A 19339-nucleotide genomic window follows, 5' to 3' on the forward strand; every position below is an offset into this window, starting at 1 on the left:
CCGTGGCAAGGATAATGTCCTGGCTGACACATTGTCACGCTCTTTTTCTGATGAGTGAATGACCTCACGTTGCACTCCCGGTATTCGCCATCATAGGGTGGGGGTGTTGTGCGTGGCCATGACATCCCTCACTCACTCACTCAGACATCACTGTGCTGTGCCTAAACACCCATGTTTCTCCTTTCTCATCAGGCTGGCACACTCAGGCTGACACACCTGCAGCAGATCAAGATCGTTACAGCCCAATTACCAGCCTGCTGTATAAGCCAGCCAGTTGCTCTAGAAGACACAGACCCAGCAACACCTTAGTCCAACAGTATGATTTGTTAATCACCTTTTTCTTTCAGCAATCTTTAACTTAGTTATTTTATTTTGGCCTGGAGATGGCTGGCAGTCCTTCTTTTTGCTTAGTTTTTAGTTTATAATTTGGTTTTGTTAGGCAGGGAGGGGGGCCAGCTTCGACGTCCCTATAGGGGGTGGCCTGGTTCCCCCCTCCATTTTGCTGAGTTGGCTGGCATCTCCAGGTTCCTTCTGGTTTGATGATTTCTCACTCGGTAAAGTATTTATATTGTAGTTCTGCTATGGTTTCATAAAGAATGTTTATTGTGGGAACAGTTGGTTAATAAAACCTGTGAAAATGTTCTATTTTCTGGTGTCCTTCTTTTATGTTGAGGTCTCCAATTTGAGCCACTGTTACTTTATTTAATTGTTTGGAGGCCGTAACAGGTGGCGACTTCAACCTGGTCAGTGATGCCAGTGTTGACTGTTTGAGCCCCTACCATCAGATAGAGCATCAGCAGCAGCTTTTAGCGAGATGAGGAGCTCACTGGCACTGACTGATGTGTGGCATTTGGTAAATCCACAAGAACGGAGGTATACATATTATTCAAACGTGGCGACAAAGCAGGTAAAATGCTCGCCTATCAGCTTAAGCAGCAGGAGAACAAACAGTCAATTCCAGCAATAAGGGACAGCAGTGGAAATATTATTTCAGAACAGGCTTTAATAAGCTCCGCTTTTTAAAGAGTACTACTCCAAATTATATCAGGCTGCAATTAAAAAGCTTGCCAATGGCAAATCCCCTGGGGGAGATGGATACACCATAGAATTTTATAAACGGTTCCAGAACAGCCTGTCTCCAGTCCTGACTCAACTTTATAATAACATTATTGAAATAAGTCAATGCCAGCGACAATGCGCACGGCTACAATTTCACTTCTTCCCAAATCAGGAAAAGACCATTTAGAAATGGGAAATTTTCACTCTTTAAGTCTATTGAATAATGACTATAAAGTATTCGCAAAAGTTCTGGCTCTCTGTCTAGAAAAAGTCATCACCTCCCTGGTTCATATAGACCAGGTAGGATTTATACCAGGCAGACTCTCAGCCAACAACATGAGAAGATTGCTTCAAGTCATGTTAAAAGCTAGCTCTCTCCAGTGTCCAGCGGTAGCGATATTGCTGGACACGGAAAAAGCTTTCGATATATTAGAATGGCCATATTTGTTCCAGATATTGTCAAGATATGGTTTTGGACCATCTGCTGTGCAGGGGTTCAAGGCCCTGTATAATAGCCCTGTTGCCGCAGTCAAGGTCAATGGTCTGATCTCTAAGCCTTTTCATCTCTACCGTGGCACAAGACAGGGCTGCCCCTTAAGCCCTTTAATATTTGTCCTAGATCTGGAACCACTAGCATGCGCCATTCGTGAGCATGCCAATATAACTGGCATAAGGATAGGTGGCCACAATTTTAAGTTAAATATGTATGCAGACGACATTTTATTGACCTTATCAAACCCAATTCATTCCGAATTCAATACCGAAAGTTTTGGAATTAATTTAATCGTTTGGCTTGTTTTCAGGATACCAAATTAATTGGAGTAAGAGTGAAGCAATTCCGTTGAACTCTAAAACCTTCTCAGCGGACCTGAAAACCACCCCTTTTGTGTGGAGACCAGAAGGAATGAGGTATTTAGGAATAACCATCAGATCGCCAGTTTTCGAAAATTTTTGATCTTAATGGTTCTCCCCTTCTAAGAACGATTTGTGAAGACATCAAAAGATGGACGACTCTCCCACTGTCACTATGGGACAGAGCAGAAGTAATATTCTAGAAGTAATATTCTACTAATATTCTACCGAGATTAATTTACATCATTGCTTCCCTCCCATTGCAATTTCCACAGGGCTGGTTTAAAGAGATTGAGGCTTTATTCACTAGCTTCTTAAGGAAAGATAAGAAACCAAAAATAAACCGTAAAAAGCTCTCCAAATTGAGATCCCAAGGTGGGTTAGGTGTCCCAGATGTATTTCTGTATTATCTGTCATACAATGCGAGATTTCCACTCTCTTGGGGCTACAATGATATCTCAACCAGAGGTACCTGGGATTGGCTTGAGAGGGAGTTAATTATGGAAAACAACAGGTCCATTTCTTTATCTTCACTATGGTATTGCCCCAAATTTCCATCTAAATTAGAGAATCTAATCATTAAATTTACATGCAACATTGTGAAAAAGACACATAGTAACCTAGGCACCAGTGGAATTTCCCTCCCCTCGTGTCCCCTATGGAACAATCCCTTATTATCAACAGGTGGGAATCCATTATCTGACAAAGCATGGCAGAGTCTGAATATACATAGGCTTAGCCAAGTGCTGAGGGATGGTTCAATGCTTCCACTAACTGCGCTCAAGGCAAATTTTGGACTGAGTAGCAGCTCTTTCTTGACATACCTACAACTTAAAGCCAACTTAAACAGATTATCAATGTTGGGCAGTGCCATCGGTTGCCACAAGGAGTTGGATGAGAAGTTGGAGGCTATCGCCCATGGGAGAGGAGTGGTATCCAAACTTTATAGGCTTTTATCCCTTTCCTCCCCCAATTGCAATACCCCGACCCAATTGCAGTGGCAGCAAGATCTGGGAATTAACTTGTCATCTTCTGAATGGGATGGCTTGTGGAGGAACTCAATTAATACAAGCAAATGCGTAAGATATAGATTAATACAAATGAAGATAATGCATAGGGCATATCTAACTTTGGTCAGACTAAAAAAGAAGGACCAGAGCCTATCAGCTCAATGTTGGCGTGGATGTGGAGAAGAGGGAACGCTCCTCCATATGCTATGGCACTGCCCAGTCATTGAGCCCCTATGGAGAGAGGTGGCACATTTCCTTTCAGGGATCATCGAAGTTGACTTTCAGCTTTCCCCTAAAAATGCCTGCTCGGGGCCCGTGTCCAGAATATCCAAAGTAATAAACACCAAAGAGTGGTTGCCCTTGCGTGCCTCTCAACAAAGCGTATGATTTTAATGAACTGGAAGGTGAGGAAACCCTCCTGCTTCTCCAGAGATAGATGGCTGGAGGAATTCCTTTTAAGAGATCAACAGTATAAATACCTGTGATAAATAGTGTGCTTCGGGGAGCTGATTCAAATTTGTTTATTTGAGAGTGTTATGGTTTAGAACATTAGGATGAAAGTATATGAATATTAGTCAAATTATGTCTCAACTATGTTTAATAAGTTGTTGCAGTACTTTTTGGGTTGAGCCCATTTGTTACACAGATTAGCTAATATACCAATTTTGTACACCTCAGAGCTTATAAATCACAATAACACACGAAGACACTGAAGAACAGCCCATAAAAAACTACGGCTGTGATTTGATATCAAAAACCTTTTGCATTCAGAGATTTATGTAATAACACTTTTTTTAAGGTAGTATTTAAGTATTTTAACATATTTGAGAAAGCCATATATCCTCTGAATGTCGTCAAGCTGTTTTTATTGTTGAGGTTCACAATGGGTCATTTTGAAAACCAAAGTTAAACTTTAAAAAATATTTAAAAATAACCTTAATTACATGAATTAAGTACTATGGGCCCTAACTTAATCACACATTGAAAATATAGGAATGAAAAGTCTCATCTTCCCAGTCATACATAACACAATTCCAATATTGTGCAGACCACAATATGCAGCAATATTCAAATTATATATATGTATATATATATATATATATGTGTGTGTGTGTGTATATATATATATATATATATATATATATATATATATATATATATATATATACTTTTATTTTGGCATTTCTCCACATTGGTGCAGTAAAAAAAAAAAATGATGATAAGTGTTTTTTATTCATCATGGGCGCATGAAACACTTTAATATAACATTATTTTAAATGTAGGTTCGATATATAGCTTACTGTTCTTAATACCTTTATTTTGAAAACCGGAAGGAAATACGCTGTTTCTCCGGATTTACCATGATCCTGAGAATACTTGTACACTCGAAATTTAAGTGTGGCTGATTTGACCACGGAGATCGGAGTGACGGCTGGCCTGACCGCATAGCGGACCAGACTGATATCAAAACACTGTTTCATAACTCCAGTGATGTTTTAGTTATCTATCGCCACGGCGCAGCTCCGCCGAACAGCTGGAGTTATGAGACCAAGGAGTTCCCGCGATAATTACATAATCACCCCGACCGCAGTTATAGGTATGTGTTATAAACACCACAACAACACGAAGTGTTCCCGACCGAATGATTAGAAGAAGAGCTTGTATTTGTCTCTTTTTTGAGGTTTTTGTGCTGGCATCAGCACGGAGTGTTTTATTTTGAAAATTAACCGGATGTCATGTTGTTGTTTCGTGTCTGACTTCCTGTCTGCTATGTGCTAAATTCGGCTGGCGGACTGCCGGAGCTGGGACGCAGCAGACACGCAGCGCAGCGGAGCCAGTAGGTGGCGGCATGCAAGCCCTACACGTTGGTTTGCGATCCAACATTAAACTACAGAAGAAGAAGAAGAAGGAGAAGAAGAAAAGGAGACACTTTCTAACAAAACGTGATAATAAATGTGCTGGAGAGGGAGCATGAGACCGTGACATTGGTCAGCTAAAGCCAAGCTAAGAATCACGTCAACGTTACCTTCACATACGGAGTCAAGAAGTTACACGTAGATCTCTGTTTAAATGAGTTCTGTTCGGCCAAAGAGGTTCTACAAGGAGCTGCCGGTGTGGATAGTAGAGGACCACCATGATGTAAGCCCTTCTCTGATGTGCTGTCATTTAGCTGTGATGTACAACCCACTGTTGCGTCTGGAGGCTTCCACTTACTGTACGTGCAAACAATGAGTATGAGCCTTTGACGATTAAACAGACAAAACAAAAATAATTATAGAACTAGCCAGGCGTGTAGAGTGGCATTGTTTTCACAGCGATACATTTCATTTTCACGTCAAAGCCTGTCACTCGCCTTTTAGCCAATCACCAGCCTCTTAGCACGCTCTTCAGTTACTGTACCAAACACGGACTGTGAGCCCTGATCAGATATCCGCTGAATGAAGCCTCGGGCAGGACAACTCTTTCTAGAACTTATCTCATCACGTACGACATGATCAAGTTTCTCTCATTTAGTATGAGTTGTCTCTGGCCCCTTCAGTCTATTCATACTATTACAATGTGTGCTACAGTACTTGTACAAACAGTACTGTTTTCTTTCTGAGCTGTCCAATAGACCTGGAGGCTACAGTACATTGGCTTGTTTTGTTTGCAGTGTTGCCATTTTGCCATCACATCTGCCAGTTCTGAGTCACTAACTCAGGAAACAGAGGTGGTATCATCCAGATCATTACACCTACCTGGAATGATCAGAAGGGGCCTGGTGAGACCCACAGATTTAGGTAGGGTTCAGATTGTACCTGTAACTCCAGCTTTGTCCTCCATCTGATGGGACTGTTAAACTGATGACACAGACTGAACCTCCAGTCATTTGGGCCCAGATTTATCACCTGCTACCAAACTGCCAACTTCTGCTTTGGCAAATTTCAATATCTCGGATTGTTAAATGTGTTACATTCTGTATCAGCTGTGCTAATAGAGTAGCAATTACTGCTGCACAAAGCCTCACCCAAACACCTTCATTTTGGATGTTGTGTGTGTATCATTACTATGGATTCTGTACGATCTCATTTTATGGCTGTCTGATGTGTCAGATAACTGTAAAATGCAATTTGTTCTCTTTCTGATGAACGTGTTGGTGATTGACTTGTGAAGTGTCTTATAATTTTATATAATCTGTAATTTCTAATGTTTTTTATATTTCACGAGTGAAAGGGCTTAAAATCGCGTATTTGACTGTGTCTTTCCTAGGTGGTGTGTCATATTTATCGTGCCATTGCATCCAAACACCTCCCGCTGGAGAACATAAAAATGGTGCATTTAGACTCCCATCCTGATCTGCTCATCCCTGTCAACATGTCTGCCGACACCGTCTTTGACAAGGAGAAACTCTTCAGGTATGTTTGGTTTTGTAACAGCACAGTGTGTTGCTACCAAGACCGACTCATTCTGAACGTTCCCTTCAGTCTTCTGAAAGCCTCATCATGAAGCTGTGGCTTGTGTTAGTTCAGGCAGAGGGTTATCTGAACAGATGATAGCTGGATGTGGCTACGGTGTCACTTATCTGTTGGAGTAGCTGTTGCACAAAGTTAACATTATTAATTAAGCAGCTGAGGCGGCTTCACAGTAAAAGCTGTAGCATGGCTATCTGAAGGGTTGGTTCACCCAAATTAAAAGTGCTTGGTAGAAAAAACATACTTATGAAACTGCTGACAGTATGTTCTGTGAATTATTCAGATAACTGAAGTTATTTCTCTATGTTTAGTACACAAATTCCTTCAGACAGGCTGTCGTTTTGTCTTTGGTGTCAGTATCCCAGAATTTGACAAGAAACTGAGATGAAACACTGAACTAAAAGTTCATGAAGTCTGAGTATAGTGCCTCTTTTACAAACACAACTTGTCATTGTCCACCTGTACCATCACATAAACTGGCAAAAGTCCAAACCGTTAGAAAACAGCATAGTTGTGCAGCAGAACACATTTTTCAGCCTGTAAATACTTTTTAGAAGATGAACAAACTTGTCTTTAGTGCTTCAACTTTTTAAAGTATGACAAACTTATCAACTCCTGTTATATAAACCTGGAACATGTAAGAGTTTACCAGCTTGCTTTACATAAATCTGAGATCATTTCAGTGCTTTGAAGTAACTTGTATTATGTAAACCTGAGAACATTTCAATTCAACCTCAAATATGCATGTTCTTCTTCAGGAACGACAACTGATCAGCATGCTCAGAGGTGAGTGCACTTCTCTGAGCGGTAATTGGCACCGGTATGAGTCTCGTGCATCCCCCGTGTTCGTAGCAGTTAGGAGTGCATTTCCACCATTAAACAGCGCAATATATTTCGCAAGCTCCTGCCAGCTAGCCGTTTGTGACTGACAGGATAGATGGACCGGTCCCACGGGACAATTCTCGCAATGTTTGGTCTCGCGCTGACAGGCCAGCCAGTGATTATAGCTACCGCTGACGCAGTGCTGTGGAGGGACATCCCTATGGTAACAGTGTGAGAAACGCTCACCATCGTAGTCAGTCCAACTTATCATTTGGCATTGTCTGTTTACATTTTCTGTCATCCTGAGTGAGGGGACAACGTAACGGCGTTTGTTTCAAGACGTGCAGCACGAGAGCTAGCAGCTAATGGAGCTAACAGCTTACAGCTGAGCTAAACACAGCAGGGGGGTATTCCAGAAAGGAGGTTCAACAAACTCTGAGTCTAACCCTGAACTCTGAGTTGATTTACCCTGTGAAGTGAAACTCTGAGTTGAGCTCGTGCCTGACGACTAGTAAAAAGCCATCATCAATGGAGCTCCGATACTGTGATTCACCATGGCAACAGGGGAGAAAACAGGAAGCAGACATTTTCTGGGGGGGGGAGTAACACGGCTGCGGCCGTAATAAAAATCACTGACAGTTTTAGATGCGGTCGTCTTTTCATTTGGAATTTAACATCAGTTTCTTTCATATTAGCCTTTGGGGAAGTGGTTGAATGTTGTTCAATGTTTTATTTTATTTTATTTTAGGCTATTTTATAAATTTATTTAAATTAAATTATTATTTATTTATTATATATATTTATTTAAATCGGCTGAAAATGAAATAGCCTACCTATAAAAACAGTCTCACGGTGGCTCCTCCTCCTTCTGGCTGCTGGAAGGTCATTGATTAACCTGCGAAGTGATTAAAAAAACAAAACAAAAAAAAACCGCAGAGGATGGTTCAGACCTGAGAGCACGTCAGCGAGGACGTGTAGCCTGATATTCGCTGTGCGGCCGGAGAATATAAATGACGGACTGATGAGGAGCGGTAGCTACTGTTCGGTTCAGTCCTCGTCAGGGAGTGAGAGCTCATCTAATGAATCTAAATTCTCCTCCTGGTGTAAAACTATGTGAATTATTTCTGCTTCAACATGATCGGACTGAGAAGGAAAGGACAGCCGCTGTCAGACAGCTCCGTCAGACTCAGGGTTTCTTCAGGTAAACCTGCCAGTGAGCAGGTTAGGTTCACAGAGTCAGTTACCGCGGTAACAGACCCAGAGTTTAAGTTATCTCTCTTTCTGGAACTGAAAACTCAGAGTTTCTCTCATCTCAGGGTTAACAAACTCAGAGTTTTCACAAAACCCGCTTTCTGGAATACCCCCCAGAACTGTTCAGCAACAACAAGACATGTTAAACAGTGAACTGCAGTTAAAAAGTTCACACTAAACAAATGTGCTGAAGTACTTTAGCTGAGTACAGTGTTGTCGGTGAAAGTACTTTAAGTTTGGATCACTTTGCATCTGTGAACATTTTATCAATCTGAAGTAATCAGGCACAAGCAGTGCCCAGGAAGTGGAGTAGTTGCTTCAGGGAGCAAAGACTGAGACAACTGAGACTGAGATGCAGAATTTTTCCTAAATTCTGTGATTTATTTACTTTTTCTGAATTCTGTATTTTACAGTCTACAGATAACTATAACTATTTAGATAATTTTACTGCTGGGACAAGCATTATGTTGGACCAATCACTGTATGTATTTTTTGTTTCAGTGAGTTGAGTATAGAAAACTGGATCATCCCCATGGTGTATGCTGGCCATGTGTCCTGTGTGGCATGGCTGCATCCATACTGGGCCCAGCAAATCCGAGAGGGAGAGCACAGGATGACTGTAGGAAGAGACTCATCCACCACCACCATCAGGTACCATACACACACTAAAACAGCCTCATACTTCTTTGTTAAATCATCTTTTGCTTTAAGTTTTTTATTATGAAAGCTACTGTAAATATACATCATAGTGTAAAATAATACAAAAATAAATCACAGAGGATCTGTTGGAGAGTTTTCTATTTTTAATTTAGATGTTGAAAACATCTAAAAACAAAAAACAAAACTTTATTTTTCTCACATTTGGCTCCCTCTCACAAAACGCGTCTGTTTCCTGGTGACACTGATCTGATTGTGGGTAGATCATCATCTCCTAACATCTTTCATGTGGTTTTTGAAAGACATTTTATACAAATCTACATTTTTCATATTTTTCTTTTTGGATAACGTCTTGCTCAATTGAATTGTAAATGTCATATTTTCATTTTTCAACAATTACTATTAAATTACTATTGAATTATCTTGCTTTGAAGGATTTGTAGGATTGTTTTATGATCAGTTATTTACGTCAAAAATAACTTTTAACAGGCACATTTGCAGTAACCTTTGACTAACAGGACCATTTTCAGCGATGTGTAGAACCGATCGGGCAGCCAGTATAGATTAGATACCGACACCTTCATTAAAGCCCCAACACTTCCAAACAGGTATTTTTACATTCATTAGACTTCTTCTCAGGACTGTTTTGGCCCGTATACACTTGGCTTGGTTTACATCTCCCTCATTCTGCTGGTAGTTGCAGGGTGGGATAAGTTCTCGTTATCATGCTTGTAGGTACATACAGTAGGGGTTTTCAGCATGCAGCTCCAGCACAACAAGCCAGAGGAATGGAAAACACCTGAGTGGAAGTGCAGGGCCTTTAAGTATGCAATAGATTTTTCCCTGTTTTTCCTCTTTGGTTCATCATGAACTCCACTTATCTCTATCTCTATCTGGTTCTCTGCAGGCTGACCAGTACAGACAACTACTTTCTCAGTGATGGTCTGTATGTTTCTGAGGAGCAACTGGAGAACTGTAAACCTCTCAGACTGGATGTGGTCAAGGTCAATCCTGTCAAAGCAAGTCACAGGTCACCTTCAGGTGTGTACTTTAGCTACTGAGGGTGGGTGGACAGTAGTCACAGAGATGTCTATCCACTATCCTCCCCAGAAGAATTTCTGGGAAGGTTTTTGTGCAGAGGGAGAGAACCTTTTCACCACATTAAGGCTGACAGATGGGGATAGGAATCTGGGCATCCAGACTTCTGGTTTCGCAGACAAGCCTGTGCTAAATGGAATTGCTGTCTTGTTTGACACACCTCTTTAGTGTTGCATGGAGGTCGGTGACAGTACCTTTGGAGTGGCATACTGGGGTGGTGGTTACCATCTTTAAGAAGGAGAGTGTGCTCCAATTATCTAATAAACTGCGGAACTGCAAGTGTTGCAGACCGTTGTGGTGAAGAGGGGTCCATTTAAGTTCCAACCCTCACCTATGGTCATGAGGTTTTAGTAGTGACTGAAAGAATGAGATAGCGGATACAAGCATCCGAATTGAGTTACCTCCGTAGGCCTTAGCCTTAAAAATAGGTTGAGAAATAGGTTGAGGAGCTTTGACATCCATGGGGAGCTCGGAGTAGAGCTGTTGCTCCTTCGTGTCAAAATGAGCCAGCATAGGTGGTTCAGGCATCTCATTGGGATGCCTGGATGCCTCCCTTTTGGAGGTTTTCTGGGCATGACCAACTGGGTGGAGACCCCGTGGCAGACCCAGAAACCACAGGAGGAATTATGCAGTATATCTCATCTGACCTGGGAACGCCTCAGAATCTCCCAGGAGGAGCTAGAAAGCATTGCCTGGGAGAAGGACATCTGGAATACCCTATTGAGCCAGCTGCCACTGCAACCCGACCTGGATAAGCGCAAGACGATGAATGGAAAGTCGACTAATTCCTACGTCTTGGAGCCATGACAAAAGCCATTCTGAATAGCCCAACCCATATTTGTCCACTTTCTTCACAACATCCTTCAAAGTCAAATGACAAATCAAATAAAAAAAATGTGATGTTGCCTATAAAAAACTATGAAGTTATTTAGGTCTCACTGTTGGGCCTAAACGTTAATAAGACAGCAGAGCATGCCCCCTTATTGTTATCCACATACGTGCATGCATGCTTTCAAATGAATTAATGCTGCCAACTTTTGAAAAAAGTAAAACCAATCATGAATCATATGACAGTATCTGTCAAAAAGAACAGTAGGAGAGTCTTTACTCTTATTAAATAAAATCTAAGGATATTATTTTCAAAACTTGTGAGCTGTTGACTGTTGCTTATTTAGTTATTAATATCTGATGTTATCAAGAGACACTTTGAAAACCAAAGTTTTCGGAGGCTTAAAGGTTTTTCCACTTAAAAATAAATATTTTTTATTAAAAAATGTGACCATTCACTGATTAATTAATTTTCAATTAAGGAGCTTTGTCCCATTGGGTTAGGTTTAGGATTAGTAGTTAGCCTAATCCATGATGTTATAATTGCAATTGTAATTTTGATAAATAATAAAACTGCTATTAAGCTAAATACACGTTTTGTGTTGTCCTATTCTTTTACTGTATATTGTCATAAAGCATTTTAATAATGCTTATTTTTAAACATCAAAGTTTTGATGGATAAGCTTTACCTTGAGTTATTTAATTGTAGCAGCAGTGTGGTCAGTGCAGGTTAGTTTCTTTAGTCACATTACCTGCTGCTCCCCCAGGTTGCACCAAACATCTATAGCAAAAACTATATCTTTTGTCATGTCTTCCCTAAAATATTTTGTTACAGAGGTGGTTTGGTCTGGGGGTTTATATTCAGCAGCATAGAAAATTTGAATAACTCAGTGATCATAGAAATGTTATAGGAGTTCTAAAGTGTGTCTTGATCCTCTTCTACGACTACACATTGCTACTTGTCACCCTGATTATGAAGGCGACACTACTCTACTAGAGTCTATAGGCTACAATATAACATAGAATTGAGAATTTATAGAATCTAGTTTAGAGAATGTTTAAGATCCAAGATGAAACTGACAGAAAGGCTGGACAAGACAAAGGCACAATTACAAATGTGTCTGCTGCCTCGGCGCCATGGACAGCACCATGGATTTATCAATACACAGTTACTGATTTTTCCTTCTGTCAAACTATTTCTAGATGAGAATGTAGGAAGGTTACCATGTGTGATGCACTTGGTCATTTTGCTAACAAGGTACAAAAGGGCAGATTAATCTTTAGAAAAAAGTATTTATGTCAGACTGCATTATATTATTCAAGTATTGGTGGTAGTTACCTAAATGTATAATTCCATAACTAAGTCGCTTAGTTAATTATTTTCCATTTTTGTGTTTTATTTCTTTATCAGGTATTTTTAATTTGATTTATTTCCATCGTCTCCTAGTCCTTGTTCTACCTTTGATTATATTCTGTTTATTCCTAAATTAGTTATTGAACTTAGTTCAGTAATGGACAAACCTCAGTCTTACACTGCTATGCTGTTCTGTGTGACATTTCAGAAAAGAAAACAGAAGAGGACACAGAGAGATGGTTTGTCAAGAGAGCACGTACAGAGGATGATAAGGGTGGGGAAGCCAGCTGCTCCGAGTCCCTCTTAAGATGCACGGACACACTGCATCCAGCAGAGAGCAGCAACGGGACAAACTTGGGGGATGATGATGATGGTGACGGATCCACGAGTTATGTTGTTAAGAGAATATCTGCATTTCTGAGTGAGACAGAGCCGTACATCTTGGACATTGATTTGGATTTCTTTTCATGCAAGAACCCCTTCAAGGAGTTATATACACAGGTATGTCCCACTGATACACCTCCACCTCATTCATAATTGTGTGTGTGTGTGTGTGTGTGTGTGTGTGTGTGTGTGTCATTATTGTAAAAGAAATGTACAATATTGATGTAAATAGTCATTAATAACGTACTTAAATGGAGCCAACTGATACTTTTTTACCCTTATTCTTGATTAGAAACACATTCTATCAGTGGATGATTTTAACATGCTAAAAAACAGGAAGTCACCATGAGTCCAGAGTTTGGAATGATCCCTGGTCTGATTCAACAGGAAATGCATCATATCCAGAAAGTAAAGAGTCCATGGGGCTTTTAAGGGAAAAGAACTGTATTGAAATAGAAACATAATGGTTGTTGCCACAAACATTAGAAAACAGACTAGAGACTGGAAGCTTATACAATACGTCTCTCAAAGAGATGGACAGGTCGACAAGACATTATTTATGATTGTGCTGTAGCTCAGGTGGTAGGGTAGGTCAGGCAGTACCCCTCCTTCAGACATGCTAAGATGAAGCGGTGAAGCCCAGATTCCTGTGCTTGTTTGTGTCAGGCAGATGAATGTAACATAATCTAATCATGGTATACACAGGAGTAAACTAGGCCTTTATCTTCAATTATGAGCAGTTGAGAAACATAAGCAGGTCATCAACTACATACCTGCATTTTGTTAATTGATGAAAATAAACTATTAACACTTTAGTTAACAGCATTCGAGAATCGAATTGATTTGTGACCTTAAAATCGCTAATTGAATGGAATCGAGGATTTGGAGAATTAGGACACCCCCATGAACTATAATAATCAGCATTGTTTCACAGTAAAGGTGCATGTGGAGGAAACCTATGAACAACACCAGATTCTGTCAAACTAACAGAGCTTGATGAAATATACATTGTCCAAACTGAAGAATCACAGAGCTTAAAACAGCAGAGTGTGAGCTCTGGATACACATTTATAAGCAGTTTATCTTGAATGTTTAGTAAATGTCACAAATGTAATGGCCTCCTGATGATGCTTGTTATTTTACCTCCTCTACAATGCAGTGTAATTCATAAAGGCTAAAAAGTGGCGTTATCATTCTTGTTGGGCCTATAGTAAGTACCAGGTTTATCAAAGAATTGTTAAAGTTTATGAATATGACCAAATTATTACCAAATTCACATTTTTACTTCACAATGAATCCAGTCATTCACCCATGTATCCCATTTAGCTTAAAACAGAACAATTATAACCTGAAGAAAGATGAATGTGCGAATTGCATTTTAAACTATGTGCATCGACATAAAGATCCCTCTGTAGTTTAAATGCAACATAGTAGTAAAACATGTTTCCTTGAAGTGACCTCAGCTCCATGTTGTCTTTGTGTCAAGGAAGAGTACACCATCCTTCAGGAGCTCTACAACTTCCAAGGACCCAGCCCTGATGCTGATAAGGTCAGACCTTGTTTTTGCTTTTGTTTAACCAAAAATTATAACCCTCTTCTTACAGTCTCCATACAAGTACAGGGTAGGACCCAGGTGTGGTTGAACCTGCAAATGATGTCTATGTGAGAACTGTGTTCTATTATAACACACAGGGCTGCATAATGGAATGAAATTCTGTAACTCCATCATGCACTTATACGTGTATACACCCACAGCTTTGGTTCTGGTGCCCATTCCCATTTACCTGAAAACCTCCTCCTCCAAAGATGCTGTGATAGTGGTTTTAAACAATTCTATATACTGTAAATATAAGTGTAATCCTCTGAAGGAGAAACTCCACATGTATTTTACCTAAACCATCCATAGTTACTCTTACAATTAAATAGTTCACTCTAGAACGAAATTCAGCCATTATCGACTCACCCTCATGCTGATGAGAAGTCCGGTGTAGTTTCTTATTCCTCAAAGTGCAGCTGGAGACCCGCGGGGTACCCTCCTGCAGCAAAAATCCATATAACGACTGTCAATGGTGCCCGAGATGAAAAGGTCCATAAAACTACAGAAAAACTTTGTAATATTCCTCCATACTGCTCGTCCGCTGCAATCCAAGTGTCCTGAAGTGGCGACATCCAGAGTTTACTCGAAATGACGTCATTTAGTACATTTTTCTAGCCTAAACAGTCACTATGCTACATCTGCCTGGAGGCACGTGAGTCTCCCTCACAGCGTTTGCACTACGGAAGCCGCGCCGGACAAGATGAACGAGACTCGTGATAGATACACACCGGTATTTACATCCTGCTGTGAGTGTCAAAGTTTCAAATCACTAGTGCAGCAGATCCCTCTTGTGTTGTGTGTGCTCGTTGCTCACAGCTAGAAAAATGTACTAAATGACGTCATTTCGAGTAAACTCTGGATGTCGCCACTTCAGGACACTTGGATTGCAGTGGACGAGCAGTATGGAGGAATATTACAAAGTTTTTGTGTAGTTTTATGGACCTTTTCGTCTCGGACACCATTGACGGCCGTTATATAGATTTTTGCTGCAGGAGGGTACCCCCGCGGGTCTCCAGCTGCACTTTGAGGAATAAGAAACTACACCGGACTTCTCATCAGCATGAGGGTGAGTCGATAATGGCTGAATTTCTTTCTAGAGTGAACTATTCCTTTAACCTTTTAGAGCTGTGGTAGGTTTTTATTGTAAATGTATGTTTTGATAACTAACTAAGGTGTCTGTGTGTCTGGTCTGTGTGATTGATTGATTGTGTGTGTGTGTGTGTGTGTGTGTGTGTGTGTGTGTGTGTGTGTGTGAGTGTCCAGGAGGAGCTTGATGCATGTGTGGATCGTCGTGTTCATCAGTTAGAAGACCTGGAAGCAGCATTTGCTGACCTGCTAGAGGATGATGGGGAAGAGACGGTTACACGCTGGGCGAGAAACCCTGGGTAAGTTTCTCTGTGACAGTACAGAGAGCTACACAACACACTGCCTGAACATTGAAGTTAGTGCATTTTTTAAAGGGGAGCTTAGACTTCATTGGGTCTAGTACTCAACCTGTGATGTGATGTGTTGTTTTTTGAGCGACGCATGTTAGCAGTTTCTTTTTATTACACATTGTAGAGATGCAGGTGACGGGATGATTATGGAGGGAAATTAATGCTTACGCTACTTACTCTATATTAAGCAGTAAACTGAGTTTTCTGAAACTTAATTGTGGTCATTTAGCCTCATCACTGACAAGTCCAGCACTTTATAGATCGAACAGTTATGTTCTAAAGTGTAGAGTCATGCATTATGTCACTGTCAGTAGAAAGTCCATGCCATTGCTCTCTGTCCATTACTGTACATTTGTAATTTTTCAGGGTACAGTAAGAGCTCATTTTCTTCCCTTTTTCCTTATATGTGTTTTCAAGCATGGCTTCATTAACCCAACTGGTTTCCAGTCTGAGGTCGAGAAACCTGTGCCCTGACTATGAAATGGTAAGAATGTTACTGAACCTGTGTACTGTAACTGTATCTACCACTGCTTCCAGAACCACCATAAAAGTATAAATAGTATCAATATGTAATTATTACACCATGTTAAAGCAGCTACAAGGAACTTTCAGTTTTTTCACTGCAGACAGAAGCATATGAGCCACACTGCCTCCTGTGGAAAAGATCTTGGTCTGGCTTGTGTGTGCATTTGTTTTGGAAGCAAGTGAAAAGAATGATACAACTTATTTTTAAAACAATTTTTAAACAGGAAGCATGATGATGAGGTTGTGTCTTTAGACCCTTTTACAATGCCTTTTTATGGCTGGAATCTTGCACCGATATTCTGCCTCGCCATCTGTACAGAGGGGGAATGGGCGACAGTTTTGTTCCGCCCCTGCTCTGCCAGTGGAGGTAGTAACAGAGCCTCAACAGAGGTGAGACGATGTCTGTGTGGTACTCCCAGATTCCACCGAAACATCACGGCCATGTTGCATTCTATACAATGCTCGTATTTCCACCGGCTGCACCACCGCACGTTTCGGCAGCATCCCGCTCTTCTCCACAGAGAATATGTGCCGTGTCTATTTTCAGGAAGAGGACCGTAGCTGCGTCAATGTGCAGGAGCAGATTGAGCCAGACAGGATTAAGGAACAGCATGGTGCATCCAGTCAGTTTTCAAAATAAAACACCCAGTGCTGACTCGGGATATAAAGCACAATGAAGGTGGAAATATTAACAATAAATACAGTTAAAAGAGACAAATAATGAAATTATTTAACTATGTAGCCAACTCAACTATAGTAGAAGCACAAAAAGCCAAGAAGAAGTAATGAAATAAACACAATCTGAGCCAACAACATCAGGGAGGCATGACACTCCGCTTCTGAAACCCTCCTCATGGGACATGAAGTCACATGGAGGACGGAACAAAACAGCAGTGCACACAGCAGGTAACATAGACGTGCCCAGTGGAATCAAGGGGTCTCAGCGTGGGACCGGTGAGGTGCTCTGATGCTGTTCACAGTCAGACATCTTAACACATCCTTCAGTTATCAAATAAAAGAGAAATGACCCACAAAGCAATGTTACAAGACCCAACAACAGTAAGGTACGGTCTTCGACAACTTATATGAGAAAAAAAATACAGAATTTATATGTGGAAAAGTTGCTGTCATCGTGTCTGTCCTACCTAAATGACACACTGTATGCTGGCACTGCTTGGTTCAGTGTGAACAAAGGCGAGCCTTCGTAGCAGCAATAATGTGGAATTTGTGGGGAAAGGGCTTACATAAGATTAGTAACTGTAATATGACAACGATAAAATAAAGTAGACTTTTTTTTAGTGTAGTACCACCAGACTATAGAGCGGCTTCTTTCCTCAGGCTATGAGTCCCCTCAATTCATCCTCAGCCTACTGCTAAATATAGTTTAATTCAATCACTTATCCGACCAGGTGACAGGCATAAAGATCAACGATAATAATTCAATATCAAAACAGCTGATCTTTGTGCTGAAGGTTTTGTTTGCTTATGTAGGGCATATAGAGGCATCAGTATTAAATGGAGACTTCTTCTTTAAAGTTAAAAGTTCCTTGTACTAGTGCAGTAATTATTGACATGGGTGATTTGGTAAGATGGACGTTTTTATTTCTGTCTGTTCACATAGCTGTCATTTTGTTGACGTCTGCCTGACCAAGGCTTTAAGGGTTGCAACATCAGAATGAAACTCAAAAGGACAGGATCTTCAGCTCTTCAAATAATATGAATGAAAGATTCAGACATGATTCAATGATAACACAGTGCCTTTTCAATTAAAGGCTTAAAATATCTCAAATGAAACATCATTCCTTCATTCTGGCTCCATTCTTTTTCCTCCTTTTATTTTCTGTCTTTCAACCCTTCTCCTCCCCCGTCTGTCCTGTCAGGTGCATCAGGCTGGGTTAACCTGTGACTCTGTTGAGCTGCCTCACCACATCAGCACTGATGAGGAGATCGACAGACTCGTCTCAGCTGTACAACTGCTTCTGAAGGCTCTGCCCAAACCTACACTGGTGACTATGTCAAGGTAAATATACCAAACACAGAGTTAAAGGTCTGCGGATGTCAACTTCTGAATTGAAATTTTAATTAAGAAAAAGAGGTTAAATGTGTTTAACATGTGTTTTCAGGTCAAGTCTAGATGAGTACTGCCCAGTGGAGCAGGTGGATTCAGTCCAGACCAGAGTGCTGGCTGTACTGGAGAGTCTGTATGGACCACTGGATTTGCACAAAGACTTTGAAAACAGCAGCACAGAAACTCGGGACTGCCAACCTCAGGCCTCTTAAAACAGAAATTCTCCATGTTATGTGGATGTATCCCAATCAGTGTTGATGGTAAATATAGTTAATTAAGGGCAATAAATTCCCCAGTGTGTGGTGTCATGACAGAGAAAGTTGGTTTATTAGAGTTTTCCTGCTTGCACAGCCTTGCCTACATGTACCAGGATGCAACCTCCTGACGCTCCACCCCCGAATACTTCCCAATCTGCCTTCTGGATTGTTTGGTCTTGTGATGTTACTTTGTGGGTTGAAGTGTTGGACATTTCTCTTTCTCTTCTTATTTGATGAGTGAAGGATCTGTTTAGTTGTCAGACTGTGAACACCATCAGACCGACACAACCTTGGTCTGCGCCTCCCCTTTTCCATTCACACAGACGCTGTCTTACCTCTGCTGCAGCTCTGATACTACCTCCGGAGGCAGATCAGAACTCCAGCAAAACTGTCCCCCCTCTCTGCAGCTATAACTTTCACACAGACAACGAGGCAGAGTATTGGCGCATGATTCCCGCACTGAAAGGGCAGTGTGAATGGGGCTAGAGATCTGGAAAACATCATGGATCAAGCTGTTGCACTGGATGGGCTGACCTTGTTCAGAGCCAGCAGGTCACGGAACTCATGGCAGTCTTTTACCAGCTGACACGCCCCCTTAGTGGTACTCAAACGCAGTAAAAGTTGATGCACAGTGTTCACCAGATGTCGAATTTCTGATGCTAAGATGTCATACATATTATCTGCCCAGA

At 40.9% G+C, this 19339-nt stretch overlaps 1 protein-coding gene across 2 annotated transcripts; it reads left to right on the forward strand.

Moving 5' to 3' along the window:
- Positions 1 to 309: 309 nt before the first annotated feature.
- On the forward strand, positions 310 to 19286 carry cUnh5orf22 (chromosome Un C5orf22 homolog). 2 transcript variants are annotated; one of them, XM_084368507.1, is made up of 10 exons: positions 310 to 554; positions 6171 to 6316; positions 8948 to 9097; positions 10011 to 10144; positions 12592 to 12884; positions 14254 to 14316; positions 15628 to 15749; positions 16218 to 16284; positions 18206 to 18345; positions 18449 to 19286. In XM_084368507.1, exons 1-10 carry the CDS (start codon positions 540 to 542, stop codon positions 18603 to 18605), a joined length of 1287 nt encoding a protein of 428 aa, XP_084224633.1. In that variant the 5' UTR covers positions 310 to 539; the 3' UTR covers positions 18606 to 19286. The 2 variants fall into 2 exon arrangements, with proteins under 2 accessions (XP_084224633.1, XP_084224632.1); XM_084368506.1 differs by lacking the exon at positions 310 to 554 and adding an exon at positions 4717 to 5060.
- The last annotated feature ends 53 nt before the right edge of the window (positions 19287 to 19339 follow it).

The sequence above is a fragment of the Pagrus pagrus genome (assembly GCF_965226575.1).
Source record: "Pagrus pagrus genome assembly, chromosome: 12".
Lineage (NCBI taxonomy): Eukaryota > Metazoa > Chordata > Actinopteri > Spariformes > Sparidae > Pagrus > Pagrus pagrus.